At 49.7% G+C, this 15620-nt stretch overlaps 1 protein-coding gene and 1 pseudogene across 5 annotated transcripts; both read right to left on the bottom strand.

The window, feature by feature from the left end:
* Positions 1-2499: 2499 nt before the first annotated feature.
* On the bottom strand, positions 2500-4223 carry LOC311373716 (forkhead box protein O3 pseudogene; annotated as a pseudogene). The gene is made up of 2 exons (XR_014684275.1): positions 3907-4223; positions 2500-3557 (listed from the first exon to the last, which is right to left on the bottom strand). The product of XR_014684275.1 is annotated as a forkhead box protein O3 pseudogene (transcript).
* Positions 4224-7232: 3009 nt separating this feature from the next.
* Positions 7233-15039, bottom strand: LOC311373717 (AFG1-like ATPase). Of its 4 annotated transcripts, none has more exons than XM_084490343.1 (6): positions 14663-15035; positions 12831-12901; positions 11433-11533; positions 10695-10835; positions 8963-9070; positions 7233-7876 (listed from the first exon to the last, which is right to left on the bottom strand). In XM_084490343.1, exons 1-6 carry the CDS (start codon positions 14809-14811, stop codon positions 7721-7723), a joined length of 726 nt encoding a protein of 241 aa, XP_084346469.1. In that variant the 5' UTR covers positions 14812-15035; the 3' UTR covers positions 7233-7720. The 4 variants fall into 4 exon arrangements, with proteins under 4 accessions (XP_084346469.1, XP_084346468.1, XP_084346467.1 ...); XM_084490342.1 differs by lacking the exon at positions 7233-7876 and adding an exon at positions 14244-14373 and having other exon boundaries at positions 8434-9070; positions 14663-14747; XM_084490341.1 differs by lacking the exons at positions 7233-7876; positions 14663-15035 and adding an exon at positions 14244-14488 and having other exon boundaries at positions 8434-9070.
* Positions 15040-15620: the final 581 nt, after the last annotated feature.

Here is a 15620-nt window from a genome sequence, read left to right as displayed (position 1 = left end):
TGAGCCCTGGCCTTGGCCTGTCACTAGCTTCAACACTGCAGTGAGTTCTAGTGAGGCAGTCATCCCAGGACATGATCCCTCCGGACCAGGAGGGGCGGAGCCAAGTCACCGGCTCCAGAACGGGGAGAACAGAAGGCTCGCCGCCCGGGACTCGGGGGCATGCGAGGCCCGAGACCAGGGGCCCGAGACCAGGGGCCCGGGGCCACACGAGACCAGGGGCCCGGGGCCAGGGGCCCGAGACCACACGAGACCAGGGGCCCGGGGCCACACGAGACCAGGGGCCCGAGACCACACGAGACCAGGGGCCACACGAGACCAGGGGCCCGGGGCCACACGAGACCAGGGGCCCGAGACCACACGAGACCAGGGGCCCGGGGCCACACAAGACCAGGGGCCCGAGACCACACGAGACCAGGGGCCCGGGGCCACACGAGACAAGGGGCCCGGGGCCAGGGGCCCGGGGCCACACAAGACCAGGGGCCCGAGACCACACGAGACCAGGGGCCACACGAGACCAGGGGCCCGGGGCCACACGAGACCAGGGGCCTGAGACCACACGAGACCAGGGGCCCAGGGCCAGGGGCCCGGGGCCACACGAGACCAGGGGCCCGGGGCCACACGAGACCAGGGGCCCGGGGCCACACGAGACCAGGGGCCCGGGGCCAGGGGCCACACGAGACCAGGGGCCCGGGGCCAGGGGCCACACGAGACCAGGGGCCCGGGGCCACACGAGACCAGGGTCCCGAGACCACACGAGACCAGGGGCCCGGGGCCAGGGGCCACACGAGACCAGGGTCCCGAGACCACACGAGACCAGGGGCCCGGGGCCACACGAGACCAGGGGCCCGAGACCAGGGGCCCGGGAGCACGCGAGACCAGGGGCCCGAGACCAGGGGCCCGGGAGCACGCGAGACCAGGGGCCCGGGGCCACACGAGACCAGGGGCCCGGGGCCACACGAGACCAGGGGCCACACGAGACCAGGGGCCCTGGGCCACACGAGACCAGGGGCCACACGAGACCAGGGGCCCGGGGCCACACGAGACCAGGGGCCACACGAGACCAGGGGCCCGGGGCCACACGAGACCAGGGGCCCGGGGCCACACGAGACCAGGGGCCACACGAGACCAGGGGCCACACGAGACCAGGGGGCCGAGACCACACGAGACCAGGGGCTCGGGGCCACACGAGACCAGGGGCCCGAGACCACACGAGACCAGGGGCCCGGGGCCACACGGGGCCAGGGGCCCGGGACCAGGCGGGACCCGGGAGCACACGAGACCAGGGGCCCGGGGCCACACGGGTCCAGGGGCCCGGGACCAGGCGGGACCCGGGAGCACACCACTCCATGTTTTGATTCCTTTCAGGTTTCCCCTCCAATTCAGAATATCAGTTTCAAACAGGGTTTATTTCACCCACTGGAGCACGGCGCTCACAGCGGCCCAGCGGCCTGTGGGTCTGTGTTAGGGTGCTGCTGTTCATTCAATTGCTTGAGTTGTAACTGACAGTAAAAGTGTATGATAAAAAAAGCTGTGCGCTGCATTCATGTACGTGAGACCAAACAAGGTTATGCTATCTTCTTCCCTCCCGCCCAAACGTGTCCGTTTTTTTCCACTGCTAATGATCAACAAAACCTGAGATAACGGGCAGCTGTCCCAACCCCTCCCTGGGTCCTCACCTGCCCTCCTTGCCTGGCACCGTAGGGCCCCCACCTCAGCGGTGAACACGAGGAGAATCCCCCTCCCCCCCCCCCCACGAGGCTGTGGTCATGTGTGTAAGATCCCACTCCATCACATGACGACAAAGTGCACCAAGCTGGGATCATTCTAGTAACAAATATGCGTCTTATGGGCCGATTGATACGTTTTCTTCAGATTCTCCGTGAGGTGCTGCCCAGGCCTGGGCCCTCCTCTGGATGGTAACCCTACACCTGGACCCGCCTGGCCCCCAGCCCCAGCATTCCAGGGTCAGCAGCCCAGCACGGCTGGCCACAATGAACATGGCCTTGACTGAGTCACCCCCAACCCCCCACCACCATCACCCCCTCCCTTCCCCGTCTCATTTGTGAAGACCTTGGATTAGTAAGCGATGTTACGGACCACACCTCATTGGAGATCTCAGAGCTGTGCTCTCTGCTATGTGAGCATACCACCCCCCCTCCCCCTCCTCCTCCTCCTCCTCCCCCCGACAACGAACACCATAGAGCCACTTCCTTTGAGGGAAGTCAGGCCCCCACCATCACGACGGCTCTCATGTGACCCCATGGCACGTCAGCTAGTTGCAATTGTCCACAAGGAAGAATCAACAACCAACCCCCTATACTAGACCTGGCCTTGAACACAGGCATGGACGACATCCAGGTTTTAGGTAATAACAAACATGGGGAAACGTGTCTGTGGGTGGGGGGGGGGGACTGAAGACTGAAGACTCATAAGAGCGCTGCAGACGCATTGGCGATTAATGACCGCGACGTGCAGGCCTAGGATTAACGGATTATTTTGTTTACGTTCAGCCGTCGTCCAATGAGATGTTTTAACAGCTTTTGCAGGCTTCTTCGTTTTACGTAATTGTATTATGGTCTGGGCTTCCCATGTTACGTCATGTAGTAAATAGGCTATATTCCGTTTCGAGACAAATCGCTTGCATCTTATTAATTGTAATTGTAGACATGTGAAGAGAGAGCGACTGCTTGGCTCGGAGGTTGTCGCGCTGCAAGTCTTGATTTATGAGCCACATGTGAGATGGAGCGAATGCAAGCCACATGTGTTTTGTTTTTGTTTTGATCGGAAGTGGGGAGGAGGGGAGACGGTGTGTGTAGGGGGAAGGCGGCGCACGCTTACCTTCCATCCTGCAGAGCTGTTGCTGTCGCCTTTGTCCTTGAAGTATGGCACACACCTCACCATCCAGTCGTAAATCTGCGACAGCGTCAGCCTCTTGTCCGGCGTGCTCTCGATGGCCTTGGTGATCAGGTCGGCGTAGGAGAGGTTCCCCCACGCGTTCCTCCGCGACGACGACTTCCTCGGGGTCTGCTGCGCGCCGAGGCCGTCAGCGGCCAGCGCGCCTGACGTGGCCGACGGCGAGTCGGAGGAGAGCGGGGATCCTCCGCTCTCCTGGCCGAGGGAAGAGAGCAGCCCGTCGGCCACGGGGCTGCTGCTGCTATGGTCCTCCGACGCCCCGTTGGAGCCGTGGATGTCGATAGCTGCCGCGGTGGCATGGTCCTCTTCGTCGTCCTCCTCCTCGGGTATGATATCTGTGTCATTACTCTCCGGTTTCGCTGCGTTTGACTCTGGTCGGGGCAGCGGCCAGGTGCACGACCGTGGCCGCTTCTGTGGCTCAAAGTCAGGGTCAATTGCCACGTCCGAGTCGCTGAGAAGGTCGAGGTCCGAAACCTCCGCCATCTCGGCCAGCGGAAGAAAAAAAAACACGTATCCCCGATCGCAGTGGATGAACTTTAGTTTGGGAAAGACGAAGTGCTGTCAAAGTCGCATTCCATGAATGCGCGTGCCCGTTCTTTGTTGCTATTGAAGCCTCCTGGAGGCTCGTCACAGTTTCTTTAACCCTGAGGAGGACACACAACCAGCAACATTAAGACAACACACAACCAGCAACACATAAGCTTACAATTACAGACCACACATCACGTCCAATCCATTCCAAACCCCTTTAACCATGTTTATGTCCAAAATTGATTTTATGCGTTATATTTTCAAACTGCAGGCTAAAGCTACAACTATTAACAAAATAAATAAATACAAAACACACACACACACACACACCCCTGTCTAATTCAACACATTATGCAGTCCAATCGTCTATAACAATGCGTTCAATCCGGCCCCCCCCCCCCCAAAAAAAAAAAAAAAATACCCGTTGTGGTGCAAGGTAACCAAACAGTGTACTACACCCACTCGGTATCAAGGGCCACGGAGAAGGGGCTCCGACGTCATCACAGTCCGCGGGGAGACCCTCAGCACGTCGTCCAGCGGACACTCGGTCCTGAGCCCGGACTAAAACCAGAGACCCGATCCCGTACAGTCGACATTCACACTCCCGCACTTCCAGTGGACATCTTTTCGACTCACACCCTTTGACTTGACTACAAACACTAAAAAGGGGAGAACGCAGCCTAAGTGAGGACAACTATCACTGTGGATATGGAATAAGAACGCCACCTCGATCTGGGTTACTGTACCTCGCTGGCTCTGCTGCTCTCAACGCTGCACACACAGATACACTCGCACACACACATACCAAACACGAGTCGGTGAGAGCCAGCCCCCTGGAGCCCGCAGCGGGATCGCCTTTTAAAGAGACACGCTCGAGGAAAGGGGAGCAGGCAGCATGCCGAGACTAGCCGCTGTATGGACCGGGGACGGGGCACGTCCGGACATGTTCACACTCAGAAAATGTACTGACGGTGAAAAGAGCCATGTGAAATAAAATATACAACGGTTTTTAACAATAGTATAGCCTATAAACTCGATTTATTTTTACCAAATAATTTCGATAGCCTATTTGACATTTGTTGACATGTGTTCTAATTGGATGACACGTGTTGACTAATTAGTGACCAGATATAGGCTATTATGATGGGGATCCATAGTTCAAAATTAGCTTATTGTTTCACATGTAGTCGACTTCTTTTGCTATGCGGACCCATATTCAAATGCGTATTTAAAGCCCCCCGTTATAAGATGGAGTTTAATAGTTTAGTTGAGTGTATTTTGATATTGACGCAGACCCTCCGCCTGTTGCCCCGGAGTGGAACTGCGTACGGCGCCTTTAACCGTCGAGGGAGCGACTGTCAATCACGGCTGTCAGGGCTCACGTGACACGCCCCCTTTTGGAGCCAGTTCCAACTCATCGAAGATGACGTCAACCCATTTATTAGCCAAAGATTAAGGCAAGAAGAAATCCTATAGCTTTCTCCTTGCTGTAAGTGGTGCTGCTCTGCCCTTCCCCCAACCCGTCCCTCTCCTCGCTTCATCACAACAGGCTTCATCTGCAGGTTCTCTTTGTGCAAGAATGCGAGTCGGCTCGGCTGTGTGCTGTGATCTGTCAATGGAGTCGGAGCTCAACGTAACCATTACTCATTTCTTATGAAATCAATCTGATGATCATACATGAACACACACAGTTCTGTTTAACATTCCTAGACAGGTATAGGCTACCCCCTACAAACACAAAATATATAGTATAGGACCTACACAAGTGGAAAGAATAATATCCAAATGTTAAATTAAAGCATGTCTGGAGGTTGGTTGGCGCACGCACATGCACACGCGCGCGCACACACACACACACACACACACACACACACACACACACACACACACACACACACACACACACACACACTCTCTCTTTCTTTGTTCCCTGCGCACCAAAGAGAATACCTGATGCAGCAGTTTAGCGCCTGCAGAGAGCCCTATTAACTGTTCACTGGGTGCATGCAGGTGGGAGTGTGTGTGTGTGTGTGTGTGTGTGTGTGTGTGTGTGTGTGTGTGTGTGTGTGTGTGTGTGTGTGTGTGTTTAAGCAAATTATTATATTTCAAAGGTTTTCTTTATTGTGAAACCTCTACAGCACCTCACACATGGCTGTGGAGATGCTTCACTCACACACACACACACACACACACACACACACACACACACACACACACACACACACACACCACAATGTAGGCCATACCCTTGTATTGTGTGAATGCCACAGGCATGGGAATACAACTGTAGTGTTTATGTCCCTATGTCGTCTTTGGTATCATTTTAATTTCTGATATTGGAGTTCCATCACTTCAAAACACAGACTATTAACCTTATACAAGTAAACTGTCGAACACAGAGAATTGTACTCTTGGCTCTCTTCAACGACTTCCTTCCTGTCCCCTCTGAGGCTTTCAGCCATAAGAGCAGGGTCGTTGTACAGGAATAACTGCAATGGGACGCACAACAGCAGCCAGTACAACACTCACCTATGTTACCAAACTGCACTGACCGGTCTGCTGGAAGGGTCCTTTTGGACGTGTGTGTGTGTGTGTGTGTGTGTGTGTGTGTGTGTGTGTGTGTGTGTGTGTGTGTGTGTGTGTGTGTGTGTGGGGGGGCTATACAAACTCATTTTAAAGTTATAGTGTAAAACAAAGCATAAATATGGAGCGAGCCGACCGTCAAAATGAACCCATACATACATAAATACATAAATACATATACATCCACAGAGCTAACAGATGGGACAGACACTCCACCTCCTCCTATGGAGGGTGGGGTGAGGGAGGGAGGCGTCTCTGTTTGTGTTGTGGTGTTTTCCTTCTTTTTCTTTTTTCTCCGTCCAAGCAGCATAATGCTCTGATTGGATTACTCCCCCCCCCCCCCTGTGAGTAGAGCATGATTGATTTTCCAGACAGGAGGGTGAACAAGCTAAACTCTAAGCTAACCTCCCAACTAAACCAACCAGCACACCCTCCTCCTCATAGCCCCTCCTCACTGTATTGGTGATGAAGCATTATGTCTGTATGTCTGTCTGTCTTATGCATTGCTGTTGGACTTTGACGTTATATTACAACTCAGACTTATGTCATGGATTGAATTTGAACCTTTGCATTCTAGAGGCAAACATGGTCAATGCATGTCTCTGTACAATACAAGGACCTATTTCTACTGACACCAAACGGACAACATTAATAATAATCCAGGAACCTTTGAACAGTGACATGGGAAAGACCTGGATCGGATGGAGTGGACATTACCAGTTAAGGTTCTAATAAAGACTGGCTGGACTGGGCTGGGCCAGTACTGGAAGCACAGGCTGAATGGTGCAGAGGGATGACCTCATGCATCCAACCATGCAACAAGCCGTTACACAATCGACACAATCATTACCTCTGCTGCCATCTATTGACATAGGAGCTATACTGCCGTAACCAACGCATGAACGCGCGTTTTCATTGTGCTTAGGTCATTGGAAATTCATAGAAGTCATTGTAATTATCATTAATATATACAAATTATTTAATTATGATCAAAACAGTATTCCATTTGGTGCTTAACATAATTATTGCGATATAGAAAACTACAAAATAATATTAGTAATTATATATGAATAACTGCAAGCACGCTGCAGTTTTGAAAACACTGGATTGTTTAATCAAAAGTAATAATGGAACATAGTGAACTATGGATAATCCACACAGTATATTATTTTATCTTTTAATTGTATAGAAAATTACAGCTTTTTACAATTACTTTATTTTCAGGCATTTTATTAATTGAACAAAAATACACGTTAGACAAAATATAAAGAGTTAAGGATTTAGTGTAACGTGGTCAGTCGTTTTCCACTTTGCCCCCTTTCACCAACAGAGGGCAGTATTCATCTACTCTCAAAGACCAATGAGCTCATCTCTCCTTGAAATAAGCACCTGTTTGCCTCATGGGTGACAGACGCTTACATACACTAGAGGCCCTCTGATCAGCAACAATCCACAGATCAACTTAAGCCAAATTGAGGTAGTTAGGACAATGTCCATAGCTGTCCCAGAATATAGTCAAGCCCAAGGAACAAATGGTACCCAAACATTATAAATAGTATTCGGTGCCTATACAATATTATTATTGTTATTATATATATATATCATTTCTCATTATATTAAGTTCGGCCCTTCAAGGGCCAGACTCGACAATAACGTTGAAATAAAGACAAAAGAATGGTTTGGTTCAGTGTCCTCAGCGATGTTCTTCTGGTGTTTGGTTTGATTCCTTAGTGCGGTCGCCCTGCTTCCAGTATGCGTCTGTCTGCATCTCCAACAGTCTTGAGACGGTACGCTTGAAGGCAAAGATCTCTTCTTCTGCTGTGAAGAGAGACAGTTGCTGGGCTGCCACCTAGAGGGGACAACACACACACAGCAGAGTCAAAGGTCAATACACTTCAAACGTTCTCTAGTGACTTTCAACAAAACGAATATTCCTAAATAAGTTGTTTTGGACGCGTGGTCGGGGCTGGACATGAACCAATGTCCAGTGAGCTGCATATATTTGGGTTCTGACAGCCATTTCTTCACAGTTTAGCATGTACATTTTTAAACCACAATGTTTTCACTCAGAAAATGAAGGTTCAAGCACACCAGCTTTGATGACACCTAACACAATATGCATTACTATGAATGAAAAACAAATATGCATGGCAAATGTCTGCAATTTAATTACCCAGCAAACAAACGTTTTCCCTTATAATATGTCCTACATATGAACGAGTTAGCTCAGGATTTGGGCTATTTTTATATTTGCAACCCTTCGTTAGAGAAGAGCAATGAGACCCCTTCATGTGGACTGATTCAGTCATCCCCTTACGTAGCAGGTATAACTAGCTGATGTCAATTCCCATGTGCCAGAGCATTGACTTAAAAAACCTTCCAGGTAATGCAAACATTTATCCGTTTGCTTGAAATAAACTGGAATCCTGCCTATGTTACAAGCAGTTACTACTCTTATCAATAGTTATTTCTGTTCTGTGTTTGTTGGTAGCTAATGCTGATTGACCAAAGAGGGGCCTCACTGCTCTGGGCAAACCCAGAGGAGAACCACAAAAGGAAACCAAACCTTTTAGCATAAAGTCGTGTAATGGAACAAAGCCATGTTTCAGTCTTTCCTCAGCACTGTTCTTTACTTTAGGATGAGACAGGTAAGGTGAGGGCCGGTAAGGAGGTGAGGGCCGGTAAGGAGGCAAGACAGGTAAGGTGAAGGCAGGAGAGGAGGTAAGACAAGTAAGGTGAGGCCAGGTGAAGGAGTAAGACAGCTAAGGTGAGGCCAGGTGAAGGAGTAAGACAGGTAAGGTGAGGCCAGGTGAAGGAGTAAGACAGCTAAGGTGAGGCCAGGTGAAGGAGTAAGACAGGTAAGATGAGGCCAGGTAAGGAGGGTCAGACAGATAACATGAAGGCAGGTCAGGGGGTGAGACAGGCGCCGTGGTACCCCGCTGAGGCCCAGGTCGTCGAGCAGCTGTCGGTCCCTGATGTCTCCGTCTCCAGAGTGGAAGAACAGAGCCTCCAGAGGGGCCGCGGCCTGGATCACCACCCGCACCTGGAGCAGCAGGGCCAGAGAGACGGGGGTCAGGGGGTCGGCCTCCTGCTGTGTGCTTTCACTGGCGCATCGAATCTTATTAAACAATGATGCTTCATGATAGAGTGAGACAGAGAGGAAGGTATGGGAGAGAGAGGGGAGGACATGGAACGAACGGCCCTCACTGGCTCGTCTTTACTGGTTCATTGAGGTGGGGCCTCAGCCTGGTCAATACCAGAGCTGGTTGGACTTCTTTAATCGTTAATAAAAAGGTAAAAATTAGGTAAAAAACCACCAGGGAAAGGTTAAAACCGACGGTATCCCGTTTACCAACAGGCAGGGGGCAATAAACCATTTCACCATTTAAGACTGTTGTCACATAAGCAATGACAGCATTGTTATGAATGTATGAACAACAGTGTATTGCATTTCTCCTTGTAAAGCCGGATAATGGAATGATAGACCGCTATGCCAAATGTGATGGTTTGTCTTTCTATTGCATGTTAATGTCACAAAGCTAATGCTTGTTTCTAGTGACTAGTCTAATATCACTCACTCATGGACTATCAATAGACTGAAAAAATGTATTACCAAATTTGAAATGTTCTAAGCAGGCTAGTTTTAGTTAAATTTAAAAAAAAATGACGATTTATGGACCTGGCAGTTTGACCGGGAACATTTAGTTTATGGATGGACACAGTCTACACTGTCTCAATACATCAGCTACACTTTACATAAACCCTCATCAGAATTTTTTGTTTGAATCCCAGAATCATGTCACACTTCATGTTTTGGGCATTTGCACCACCCATTTTGGTCACATCTCCCCCCTCCCGCTTATAGTACATTTGCAGATTTTTCCAATAACTTATAAAAAATAAGAGCTACAGACATCAAACCTCCTCAAGTCTTATAGATTGGTAAATCTATAATAATCCTGATGGGAGGGGTATGTGGTAAGATTTATCAGGTGATGTCATTGACATCTGAAGCCTCCTTCTACCCCAATCACAGAAACTGAATAGTGGAGAAGGGGAACACATGAGCAGTGCCTTGTTACTCCTGAGCATCAGGGGACATTGGAGAGCCTATGTCCAAACAGCCAACTATTGTATGGCCTGATACTGGAAAATATAGCCTATACGTATGTGATAGAAAGCCTGGTGTATCTACTAAAGAAAATCTACGTGCACACAAATCATTAGATTATGCACCCTTTTAAAGATTGGATTCATAACTTCTAGTAAAGGGAGTGTACCCCATGGTGTGTCAAACCTTTTCTATCCCTGGCTTTTGGGATTAGCACAGGTAACGGCCCAACAAGTCTGGGCCATATTGATGGGTGTCTTTCTGCCCACTGACTGCGTGCGCCTATCTGCTGTTGCATTGCCCACAAACCGTCTATATGTTGAAGTCTGGGGCAAGCATATCTTGACTTGAGCAGGGCTGCCTTAAGGGACAGAATACTGCAGGAATTAATGTTTTCTTCTTCTTTTTTTAACGGTGGTTGTTCCTAGCATGGCTCCGCCCGCCTACGTACTACCGCTCAATTTTAATTTCCCTTCCAACGCATTCAATCTTTGGAATCATGTTAACCATATTGTCTTTAATATGTACAGTATATGTATGGGCTCGGGGCGGCTACCTTGAGGTCGTAGAAGGTGTCGATGAGGGTGATGAAGCGCCGGGCCTGGTCCTTGAGCTCCAGGGTGAGCAGAGGAACGCTCCGGATGAACACCGTGTCAAAGTGCCCGGCCATCTCCAGGTAATCACTGGCGCCCGCGGGCTGAGCACAGAGCGACAGACGGCAGAGGTCAGAGGTCAGACACCGCCGGCCCTCGGGCCTTAAGGGGACGGCCCCGAGGGGACGGCTGCACTCGGCCCTCCTTCCGGTTCATTCCGCTTCCTTCGTGCTTCACGTGTGCCTTTTTTGGCACATAGATATTTATCATAAGCAGTTAAATACATATGAGTGTTTTGTTTTTCCTGGTGTCTTTATACACAGGACAGTGAAGAGATTATAGGAGAGTTGGTTGCAGAAGTGAGGGAATGATTTGTAGGATAGGACCACAGGAGGGAATCAAACCTGTGTTGCTACGAAGCACTTTGCCCACTGCTTATGAGTAGAGGGATGAGCCAAGATTCAAGAAGTTGAAATTATTTATTTTTGAAGAAATGAGGCAAGCAGCTCGCTTCAAAGCTAGTGAGTGTCAATTATTGAGTGTAGGCAATGCAACGGCGCCGTAAGCCTGCTTTAAATATATAGCGCACACGCACTAACAAGGAGTCTGGCTGCTCGGAAACCAAACCAGGGAAGACTTCACAGAAGCAGCCCGGGTTTGGACGAATAAAAGGAATGATTGGAGAGGAACGATTGACTCACCGTGCCACACAGCTGGTGGAAGGTGCAGTCCGCCAGAGAGCCCGAGGTCTTCTCCAGCACCAGCTCCCTGCCCAGCACCGTCAACACCCGCCGACCCGTCTCTACGACAACCAAACAACCACCCCCCGTCTCCAATGGCGTTCAGTTCTCATACCGTCTCGCAAGACCCACACCTGTAGCTCCGGTACATTTACAGATCATAGTAACAGAGAGATAACAACAGCTATGTTTCGTTCAGCTTTATGGCGTCTGGACTTTTAGGATTTAGTATTTTAGGATTTTAGGATTTTAGGATTTTAGTTTAGGATTCCTCAGATCCGTGACAATAACCCCGCTGCTCCTTCCCTTGCTCTCCTGGTTCAGTCTATCTGGTGCTCTGCTCGCCCGGGAGTTCTCCAGCAAGGGCCCGGACTCTAAACAGTCTAAACTCATTCATTTCATTGATTTATTTAAAGGACAGTGCACATTAATCTACAGCTCTGTAAATGTGCCAGTGTTAGCCAGCAGTAGTCCTTTGGCAAGATGTTAAGCTAGGCACAGAATGGCTAAAACGTAAAAAACATTAAATAATACACACAGCAACAGATAGCAGTATAACATGATCCGGTCTTCTGGGTCCCCACCACTCTGATTTGTTATGTGTCTCCTGTGCTGTTTGGTGACTAGTGTCATCGGTTAAATCAGGTGTGTAACCATTGCCCGGTTAGAGGGAAGATATGTAGGTCAGAATTGGATTCAAAACCATCAGTCCTGCATGGCTGGCAATACAGCCATCTATACTTAATGTCTGTATGAGGGTGAACCATAGGCATTCAATAAGCCTGCACCACAGCGAAAACAAATGACACATATCAAACCTCAGTCATAGAGGGACCTGGCTGGTTTGTCACATTCAGAAGAGGGGCGGGTGTTTCCAATGTTCGTTTGTTTATTATTAGGAATAAAGAATTGTATAAATTACGTTCTCACTAAATCTAAGGACTGAAAAATGCTTGAGGTACGGGGTAAAATGGTCAGTTTTGGTGTCATCATAAGATCTGATTTGCTCTGCAGTGAAATAGCCATGCATATCCACCAGGGAAAGATCTGTGTGAATGAATAGGTGACCAACTATGTGTTCCATCGTTATGTACTGTTGCATTTCTATTATTTTTGCGGTCTTCTGTTTAGTTTTTTTGAAAAAAAAAAATAGATTTCAAAAAAAAAGAAAGAAAAGAATCGTATCAATTATGAATCTGCAATCTGCTTTATGAGGTCGGTTCAGTTTTAAACATGCTTCACCGCGACCCCCCTCTATTTACTGTAGTCGTGTGTCAGCCTCCACTCTAACCCGCTGCTCCACCGCCCACCAATCAGTCTTTCTGCAAACAATTAAAACATGAATTCCTTCTTCCATACCGCTTCTCTGTCTCAAGGCCAGCTCATCAAACAGGGCGTCCATGAAGGCCTCCGCATCAGCCTGCCCCGTGCTGCACACACACACACACAAACACACACAAACATCCCCACACACATACACCCACATCCCCACACACACACAAACACATCCCCCCCCCCCCCCCCCCCCCCCCCCACACACACACACACACACACACACACACACACACAGACACAGACACAGACACAGACACACACACACACACACACACACAGAGAGTCAGAGGGTGAAATAGGAGAATAATACAATACGAAATGAACAATAGTGAAGTGGCCACACATCAAACACTAAGAGCAGTGAGGAGAGGTTGTGTGCGAGGATGGGGTGGGGGGGGGGGGGGGTGCAGTGGGGCGAGAGAGAAGGGGGGGTACTTATCTTTACAATCTATTAGCAGAAAGCAGGATGTTACTCACTAACCATGAGCATTAGGCCCCTTTCAAAGCATGTCTTAATAATATTGCCAAGTGTCTGTGTATGTATGCTTTAACTTATATTTAAAAAAAATAACAGTGCGCATCGTTTTTAAAACACACTGAAAAGGCAAAGGCGCTTGTAATCTCTGGCACATGAATGAGCAAGTGTACGGCTATCAGCTGCAAAACTCTTGTCTATATCTATATTATCAAGATCTATAAACTGTCCTTCCTCCCACAATATTTAGACCCGATTGACCCGATATTATACATCACAATGCTGAGCGCCTCGCAGTGATTGGGATGCACTTAATTTTTCAAGCAATTGTGATAATAATATTAATGATGGATCATTTTAAATGTATAACACAATAAAAAAAAATCATCTGGAAAAAACTGGCAGCCACACAGATCACCCTAGCAACCAACTAGAACACCTAGCAACCATCTGGATTACCATAGAAACCATTTAAAAAACCATAGCAACCCGCCAGTAGACCCTAGCAACCACCTGGAAAAAGCAATATAAACCACAACGACCCCCTAGCAACCACCCATGACAACACCGTCAACAACATAGAACCCCATAACAACCACCCAAAACACCCTAGCCACAACCTAGAATACCATGGCAACCAACCCAGAACACCTTAGCAACCACCCAAAGCACCGTAGAAACCACCCAGAGCACCCTGGCAACTACCTAGACTGACCCAGCCATCCCCCAGAACACTGTGGCAACCACCCATAACCCCCTAGTAACCACAAAGAACACCCTAGCGACCACTCTCGTACTTTTCTAGTTCATACTATGAGTGTGTGTGTGTGTGTGTGTGTGTGTGTGTGTGTGTGTGTGTGTGTGTGTGTGTGTGTGTGTGCACTAGGGTTTGTGTGTGCCAGTGTTTGTGTGTTGGTGTGGCGGTCTCAACGCTTCACAAAAAAAATAAATGGAAAACTTGCTTTCCGAGCCCAGCCATTTTGTGCAGTCTATTGATTTCTGTGTGGTTCTCTCACACGGCCCTCAAGGTAACGCGGCTCTTTTCCCTGGTCCCCGCGCCTCCAGTCCGAGGGGCCCTTTCTCTCGGCCCCCCTTCAGGAAAAAAAAACCGGAGGTGTTCGTATGCACACAAAAAAAAAGTGCACGTGTGTGCATGAAAATGTGAAAGGAAGTACAGGGTCAAGTGGCAGGTGAGAGATGGTATGTGTGGTGTGTGTGTGTGTGTGTGTGTGTGTGTGTGTGTGTCCATGAGAGCATGCAGTCCAACATGTATGAAAGTGTGAAGAGGATGTGTTTTTTTTTTTTTGTTTGCATAAGCGAGCGATGCACAACGACTTCAGGTGCAGGAGGAGAGGATGGAGGCCATGGAGGGAGGCTGTACCGATAGTACTGCCGCCCTGCCGGCGCATTGTCCAGCCTCCTGTAGTCAGTGCCCGAGTCCAAGCAGATGGTCTGGCAGTAATCCTGTACAGAAACACACACACACACACACACACACACACACACACACACGTAAGTATTCCATTCCATTTACATTCGGGGCATTTAGCGGACAGCTTTTATCCAAAGCGATTTAAGAGAAGTACATTTTTCAGAAGAAGAGCAACAACATCTTCGCTGTGGGTACAGTAAAGCACCAACAGTCGCCAGGTCAACCCATTCCCCGTATGCAACAAAGACAGCTAGGATAAGACGCCACACAACCAAGCACTATAACCGAGTACGACACACAATAAGTGCACACATTAAGGGCCAGGACGTACGACGTACGATAAGTGCGTAGGAGGGCGCGGCCGTGCACAGTGCAGGTGAACTCTGGACAGGCGAGTCTTGAGTCTCTTGCAGGACTCTGCTGGTCCTGACCTGGGCAGGGAGCTCTTTCCACCAACCACCGTGGCGCCGAAACATAGCGCCACGGTGAGTCGTGAACACGAATGCACCCGACCTCGAGCGACCTCGTCTCTTAGCCACGGTATTCCCATCCTTCTGATTCCCTCCGGTCGCCGGGGACGCAGCAGAGGGAACGCCACGACACCGGCCCCGTGGCCCCTGGCCCCCGGGGGCCGACCTCAGTGACGCACAGCAGCACCTTTACTGCTGCCGGTGGACGCGATCATCAAGTTGCCTCGTACGGGAGAAATGTTGACACATTTCGGGCCATTAACTAACTAAAACTAATTCCCCGGCGAAGGGGCAGAGGAGACCCAGAGCGCACCTGATGCTCACCGACAGGTGCCCTGGGGGGGGGGGGCGGCCGCGTAAACCACATTTAATCTGTCGCTCAACCGCCCGCGTGCTTCCCTCACTTCCTCACCCCAACACCGTTCAAGTCCGACCCG

The sequence above is a fragment of the Micromesistius poutassou genome, assembly GCF_964030765.1.
Source record: "Micromesistius poutassou genome assembly, contig: SCAFFOLD_4796, whole genome shotgun sequence".
NCBI lineage: Eukaryota > Metazoa > Chordata > Actinopteri > Gadiformes > Gadidae > Micromesistius > Micromesistius poutassou.
This window is presented reverse-complemented; position numbering and strand designations above follow the sequence as displayed.